The sequence below is a fragment of the Opisthocomus hoazin genome, chromosome 1, assembly GCF_030867145.1.
Source record: "Opisthocomus hoazin isolate bOpiHoa1 chromosome 1, bOpiHoa1.hap1, whole genome shotgun sequence".
NCBI classification, from domain to species: domain Eukaryota; kingdom Metazoa; phylum Chordata; class Aves; order Opisthocomiformes; family Opisthocomidae; genus Opisthocomus; species Opisthocomus hoazin.
Window position 1 is genome coordinate 148,302,710 of NC_134414.1, and position 8,010 is coordinate 148,310,719.

Genomic DNA, 8,010 nt, shown 5'->3' on the forward strand with positions numbered 1-8,010 from the left:
TGACAGTTTTTGATATCTCCGCAGACCATCTGAAGACAGATGAAGAGCTCTCGGAGGAGAAGAGGATCCTGAATGAGATGCTAGAAGTAGTGGAGCAGAGAGACTCTCTTGTGGCTCTCCTTGAGGAGCAACGGCTTCGAGAAAAAGAAGAAGACAAGGACCTGGAGGCAGTCATGCTTTCCAAAGGTTTTAGCTTGAACTGGTCCTGAGCTTAACACATTTACCTCTGCTGGTCTGTGTTGTCCAGTTGGCCTACCCTGAGTTCGCCAGAATTTACATGGATAGGAAGATGTTGAAGGGGAAACCTCTGAAGGGTCCGACAGCATGCAGGGATTTGGTTTGAAGCACTCAGAAGCCTTTTGATAAGTGTGTTGGTACCAGAAGCCTAAGTTTTACATGCCTGCAAACCAAGTTGAAGATAATGAGTTGAGACCGTGGAGTCTCCTTGAGGTCCTGTACAATGGACCGTGTTTTTGTGTGTGTGGTAGGAGGGAGAGGAATCATCCATGTGTGGGGAAGGAGGTTAAGGGAAGAAGTACCCTTAACTAAACTGGATTTATGGCAGTCCATTCCTTTCCCGTTTTTACTACACCAGTTCTAATAAAAGGGGGGGAAGTGGCAACCCTCTCTGGAAAACCACAGCAGCCTGTAGCAGCCTGTATGGTGGAGTCAGCTGTCCGAGAGAGCTCCAGAAGCCCAGGGCAACACCTTCTTTGCTTTAGTCTTCCTCCCCACCAAAGAAACCTGCAATTGATCATTATGCATGGATATGAAGAAATACAAGACAGAGAAGATACTACTAGTATGTGTGATGGAACTCTCTGCCTCCTGGTTTTTAGAGAGGTTTGGGCATCAGAGGACTCTCCCTGTCATAGCCTCCTAAATCATCATCTTGTTGTGGGGAAAAAAGGGGAGAAGAAGAGAGAGGGAAGATGCCCTTCTGCTTTGCTACACACTGGAGAGACAGCTACTGCTGGCCTTCGTCGTCGTGGCCACAGCTCAGAGGCTGGTGGGCTTCTTTGTTCTGTTTTTGTTGTGACTGTTTTGACACTGGAAAATACTGACTGTGTGACAGTGGTGAGCGTGTGGTGGGACAGGGGTGTTACCAGGCGGCGTTTGCTGGCTGTTAGGCACCTAAAAGAGAGAAGCCCTTCAGTGACCGAACCACCATTAAGACTTTTCAGTGTTTTTATTTTTTTCCTTTGTATTTTGTTTTTGCACATTGGAGACAAAGCTTAAGACCTGCCTGGGCCCTCAGTCACTTTGACCCTTTTATGTCAATTAACTTATTTTTTTAATACTTGAAAGAAGATTCATTTTTGTATCTTTTAGGAAAAAAATGGACGAGTGATGGGTGTGTGTGCCTGCTGCATCCTACAACTTCCACTTCTAAATTACTGGACGTTGTTACCTGTGGCTATTTATTAGTTTTCTTATTAATAATTTGATTGTTACACATAGTTGATTGTGGGGAGGGAGTGTTTTAACTCTGTTAGAGAAAGACACTACTGTGGATTGGTCCCTGCGTCACAGCAAGGGCAGCCTTTATGTACCCACAGATGCATCCTGCCCTAGGAGTTTTCCTTTATGACAAAATCCTGTGCACTCATGGAGTTGTAAGAATCTATCTGCGTTCCTAGCATACTTTTCTGCATCCCATATTCCCTCTGTTGGACTAATAAACCTATAATTTATTTAAATTTTACATTTTTATAACAAGAAAGCCAAAACCATGAGGCAGAATTATCCCTTGTGTCTCTTTCTCACTGAAGGAGGGGAACGTCACACTCCTGAGATACAGCTAGAGGGACTTCCATGAAAACAAAAATAGCACATTTCCTGCTGCCTCTGTTGGAGGAAGCTCCTTTTGGCTCAGGTAGCGAAGCTGCTGGTTTTCAGCCAGGAGGGTACTCGTCGTAATCGTACGCTAATCAATGAGCAGGACATACCCTGAGCAATTCAGCACTGTTCACTGTTTGACAGATTCCCTGAGCACACTATGTCCTTAACTTGTCCCACGGAGCTGAAATAGCACTGTGCATTGGGTTTGTATCCCATCCATAATGTGACTTGTTAAGAGATTTTCCACCCCGTCTTGGGATGCTGACCATATTCTCTTCTTGTTAAAGAAGTGCTAAGCCTGCTCCCAGGTGTCTTTGAGAAAGTGTGCCATTCTGAAGCGCGTTCATACAGCGTACTGACGCTTTCAGCTGGAACTTACACTGTTGGTGCAAGGCACGCAAGCGGGGCTGAACATCCTTTAATCTTTTGCCCCAGGACAGAAGTTAGCATGGTTTCTTGCTGTTGGCTCTCTGCCTCCTTCAAAGAGGTCTTCTGTAAGCCTGGGTCTATGATTTGAATTCACCTCTGACTCAGGAGCGTGCCTCAGGCTGAGGAAGAGTGGGTAGCACTGCCCCCAGAGACTCTAAGTGGTGCTGGTTCTTAACTGTGGAAACATGTTTTTTCGGCCTCAAGTGTTCCCCTTTTATCCCCCCTAGTGTTTTCCACTAAAGCATCACAAATTCAATCCAGATGCTCATGAAACCAAGGAGACAGGCAGCTGCAGTGCTGCTTTGTGATTGTGTGTATTAGCAAGTGGTACCTGCCATACCAGCACCACGGAGTGTTGGCTTACTGACAGGATGTCCAACCAACAGCATTCGCCTCATTTGCCAGTGCGGGGGCCAGCTGCACAAGTCAAATTGGCAACGGTAGTTTACCTAGTCTGCATTTGAGGGGCCAGTGGAAGCTGGAGAGGGGTGAAGAAAGAGGGAAGCTAGATACATGGTTTATTGTAAACTGTCTTGTGCAGAGAATTCACCTCAGTCCATTTTATAGTGCACTAGGTATATGGACCACATCTAACTTTCAACAAAAGATTATTGAATGTGAGCTGTAGAATAGAAAGAAATCCTCAAGAAGAAATACCAGATTACTACTTTTCCCTTTCATGCTGGGGGACGCTGGCCACAGCTTTGTAATGCTATCACCTGAGGGTGTAATGCCCTACTGCAGGGGGAAACCACATTTTCTAAACCTGAACTCTTTAGGCTATGCTGAAGACCTCCAGCAGTGAGAATGAAAATGAAGAGCTAACATCGTACACGCAAATTAATTACAAATACATGAAAGGGAATGTTAAAAGGCCTTTTTATATCAAAATGGTTGTAAAAGGCACAATTTGTATTTGCTGTTCAGTTGCACTTTTAAGAATACAACTTGCATATCAGATACTGGGGTTTTTTACTATCTGAATATTTTTAATTCAAATTTTATATTTTCAAAGCTGAAGAAGGCTCTTGTGACTACAAGATTCCTTATTTGTATCAGAATCCAAGTAGGCTGTTCTAGCTCTTTGTGCTGCCCAGGTGGGCAGCAGCACATGACTCAGCCATGTGCATTCAATGACGTGTGTCCATTTTGTGTATGAGGAGCGAAAAAAGGCTTCTGAAAAGTGGGCATGCAAGGGCACCCGTCCCCATGTGACAGGGTCCATACCAGGGGCTGGCCGCTTCCTCCCTGCAGTAGGTGGGAGGAGAGCAGAGCTTGGAATGTAAGGTGTGGTGTTTGTTTTGAAACGGGCACACTGAGGATGGGGCAAGGCTTCAGTCCCCGGCAGGGAAGGGAAGGGGTTATCATCTCCTGGAAACGCCCAGTAGGCAAATGGGGATGGGGGGGATGAGGACTGCCAAAACAACCAATCTGCTGTTTTCACAGTACAATTTTTTTTTTAAATCTGTTCTGTTCCTTTTAACTATGTTTTCATTAAACTCACAAATGGCTGTAAAATCATGAGCTTCAAAGAACTAAGGTGTGAGGAGGTGACAGAATGTTTCAGCTCCAACTTCCAGACATATTCCTTTCAGTTAACCAATACCCCATGGTCTCGCTAGGGCACGTTACAAACTGCATTGCTGAACATATTTTAAAGCAAACTGCAAGTTTTAAAAGTCAGTCCTTCTCTCTATCTGTCTCTGCATTTTATGTAAATATTTGTTTGTATGTAAAGACACCAGTGGATCCTTGGGTTACCCCCACGGTCAAGAATCTGACTTTTGTGCAATGTCTAGGCCTCTTAGAACGCGGTGCTTGCATAGAGCTAGTCACCACATTTGTGTGCACTCTGGTGGTTTTTAATATTTTTATACATCCTAATCCTGAACATTACAAGTATTGTAAGTGGTCTAGACTGCATGATCTAGAGCCCGCCGGCAGTTCCATTTTCTTAGCAGCTGTTCCTAAAATGTTCACAGCTACACCTTGTTTGGTTAGCATTCTTTTAAAATGAGTTTTCAATTAAGTGTTTACACCAGACACCAGTGGGTGAGAAAGGTGTTGCATTATAAAATCTGCGTACAAACTGAAAAGCCACAATATGGCTTTATGGGAATTTCAGTTGTCACTGTCTGCAATAAAGAGAACTCTAAAGCATACTAAAAACCAGCCTGTATATAGTTCACAGAGAAAGAGATCGCTGGCTCTCAACCGTTGCAAAATAACAGACATTAGAAGCTTTCCAAAAGTTCCTGGTTTTGGATTGCTCAGAGTACTGCTATAGGCAGGGTAGCCCGGCAGATGAGGATGACACTGAAAACAGGTGTGAGGGGGAGGATGCCATGTTCTGATGGCATTGCAGTAATTTAAATACTCTGTGCGTGCATGCGTGTGTGTGTGAAGTCTAATCCAGGTGAAGGGATCTGCTTTGGCATCCTCCCTGTTGTATGAAAGTGAACTCTGATATTCAGATTGTTCAAGGCTTTTACGGTTGGCATATATGGAGTGTTAACAGAAAAGTGTATACCCTACCTGTAAAAAAAACCAACTCTGTTCCAGCCTGTTTTCTTCTGTTTGGTTGTGTTTTATTGTTTGTTTTTATGCACACTTGCTTCGTTGGTGTTGAGATTTTAGCACCTCAGATGGCCAACTGAACTAAAAAAGAAAAAAAAAAATAAAGTCATTAATTATTTTTTCTTTTTGTTGGTGGAGTTACCATTGGTTTCCCTTGTGCTCAGTCCCATGGTTGATGATTAAAGGGGAAGCCGGGAGCTGAGGGAAGGTGATCTTGAGATGAGATAAAACCCTAGGTGGTAAGGGGCCTACTTTGATTTCTCTTTTGCTGGAACACTCGGAGCCCCTCTGAAATATGTGAGATAGGAAGAAATCGATCCTGATACAGCCCCAGTACATGGTCGTCCTTTTTCCATATTTTACATGTATTTCTTCAGATTCTCTGTGAAGAGAAATTACAGTGAATAGCCAAGAAGGGGTGAAGGTAATGTAAACTGAATTGTAGGAACTAGGATTTCATTTCTGTAGCAGTAGCTCACTTCCTTATCCTGCAGTACTCGCGTGAACATCTGATGCTGGTGTAGCAGCATTCAGCGAAATAAGGAGGGAATGACACTGACACCACTGTGCTCACTTTCTGTGTTGTTTAAAGCCTCCACCACCCTATGCCCGTGCCTCATCTTGCGCTGTGCCAGCTCAGGAAGGTTAGCGGAGTGATGTGCAGCTCTGGAGCTGCGCCCCTGGAGCAGGCTGGAACCATTCAGAGGTTCCACCTCACCAGCTCATGTATCAAGAAAAGGCATCTTGTCTGGATATCTCCTGTTTGAGAATGGCAGATGTCCGCTGGGTCCAGTAAACAGCAGGAGCTTGAAGCCTGGAGGAATGACATCCAGTCAGCAGCACTGCTGTCATTATGCAGACTGTGAGGGAAATCATAAGACTTTGTGCCTTTTTTTCAACAGGCAGAAAACACAGAGGATGTTGTGGGAAATCCCGGCTGGGGAAATCCCGAACAATGAGTATAATTTTCCTACCCACCCAACCGTTTCCAAAACAGAGGATAAACCCTGGTGTTTGTAAGGTGGTTGGGTTAGAGCAGAGCTATTATGGCAGCCGGGGGGATGAGGGGCCTCGGATGTCCTCTTGCGCAGCGCAGGGCCTGGAGGCTGGGGACAGTGGGCTGTGCTGCAGCTGGCAGGAGCGGTGCAGCTCGCTCCTTCGCTTGTGCAGCTCAGTAGGTCGGCAATTCTTTGGGGACATTTCAGACCCCACAATTCTTCCTGACCTTTGGGTCCTTTGCTTTCAAACAGTAGTGGGAGAAAGCTGCGGTTACCCGGGAGGCATCTCTGGAGCCAAAAGGCCAGTCTGCATGGATTTCTCCCTTGATGCCAAAAGAGAAATGAGTATGTGGAAAGAGACCGCTGGACTCCGAGGCACAGGAGATCGGCTCCCCTCCATAGCTTGCAACACTTCATCGTGGCTTTTTAATTGCACTGCAAACTTGTTAGCCCCCGATCTCAATTGTGCCCCTGAGGTTCTGCTGTTTTATAAAGTATGGACGGAACACCCAGTCTCCCAGCGAGACCTTCCTGTATGGCTGGCTTTGGCGAAGAGCTCCGCTGGCCCTCCGAGATGAGCAGCGTCACGCCTCCTGCACAGATGAGCCACGCGTGCATAAGAAACACCACCAGGAAGAGGCCCTCTAACAGAAATGCTGCCTGGGGAGCCCAGCGCGGTGGCAGCTGCTGCTTTCAGTTTCCACCGATAACGGAAGGAGCCTCCAGCAGCCCTTTCTGCACATGGTGTTTCACGCCTTCGAAGCTGCCTTGCCCACCTTACGCTGTTCTCCTGGGTACAGAACCACGACCCCTCCCCAGCTCTTCGGGTTTGGCGCTGAGGTAAGGAGTAGAGCAGCAGTTACTGAGGGGGAAGTGTGAAGGTGCCCTCAGCTCTGAGGAGAAGCACAGGAAGAAGGGTGTCAGTGGGTTCGTTAAGTGATATGTAGGGCCTGGTCTTGGCAGCAGCAGATCGCTATTGTCTTATACAGCTACTCGGCCTGGACAAAGACAATGAATGTAACTTGTCAGGAAAAATAACTAGGGGGAAGTCATGCCTAACGCTAAGAGCAAAGAGTAGGTGAAAAACCTGGCAGTCTGGCTTCCCTCGTGTTTAACAGCATTTGAAAAGTCCTCGCCATGAGTGCTGTGACAGCTGTCTACATCAGTAATTGCATTTTTAAGTCCTGCATATAGGAGAATGCAAACCCAATCCTGGAAGGATGCTGCCTGGCCATGTACCTCTCCAGGAAAACCACTCTGGGAGGAGACTCCCTGTAAGAACTGAAGTAAGGCCCAAGTGCCTCTTCATCCTTTAAATCCTCAGCATCAGCAGCAACGGAGCTGTTACATGAGGAAAGGACCCCACAGGTAGTAATGGGTGAAAGCAACAGTGCTGGCACTGCAGCTGGTATCATCCTCCCAGAGCCAGAGGGAGAGAGGGGGCCTCCAGCATCATTTTACAGATATTACTCCAGGGAAGTGATGAAGACTTGCCTGTGTCCTCTTACAGAGCACTCCAGAAAAAAAACCCAAACAAACAAAACCACAAAAAAACAAACTGTCCAAACCAAGCTCCAGAAGAAGTACCACTTCCCTTTGGCATCTTTGCAACAGTGTAAATACCCGTGGACAGCAAGGGAGTGGATAAATGAGTATTTCCAAACCTGCTGAGTATGTGGTGCTTTTCTGAATGTCTCATACACAGGAATCACGTGGTTTCCTGTAAGCAAAAGATAAGATCACATCTCTTTTTTATTATTAAAATCTTCTACACACATATATAAAATAATGCATACTACTCAGATACCAGAAATAAAAGAAATTTTCAAAAGAAATACATACACTTCGGGCAGAAGGAAGAGAGAGTATGAGTTTTGCCTGCCTTGGGCCAGCAGTGCTGACTTTCCAAGACCAAGCTGAACAGTTTGAAAAAACAGAAACTTCTCTTCGGTTCCTTGGAGTTTACAAAAGCCGGCAGATACTTACATGTCACTTTTCTCCCCTACATGATTCCCGGCGGGAAGCCGTGCTCTGGGTTGGCCGGCACATGACTCAAACCCGAATCAGAACTGGTTTGGTCTTCGTTTTGCAGAATCCTAGGAACTTCGGAAAGCGCTGTGTGATCAGCCCCTTCCTGGTTAAACGCCCTGCATGTGGGCTGCGG

General features: G+C 46.0%; 1 protein-coding gene across 4 annotated transcripts in view; it reads left to right on the forward strand.

Moving 5' to 3' along the window:
- MICAL3 (microtubule associated monooxygenase, calponin and LIM domain containing 3) overlaps positions 1-4,031 on the forward strand; it is a 166,249-nt gene extending 162,218 nt beyond the window's left edge. For all 4 annotated transcript variants that reach the window (XM_075440824.1, XM_075440799.1, XM_075440806.1 and 1 more), the window contains one exon: positions 25-4,031. In XM_075440824.1, coding sequence (XP_075296939.1) covers positions 25-209 — 185 coding nt within the window. In that variant the 3' untranslated portion in view covers positions 210-4,031. The remainder of the gene's footprint in view (positions 1-24) is intronic.
- The last annotated feature ends 3,979 nt before the right edge of the window (positions 4,032-8,010 follow it).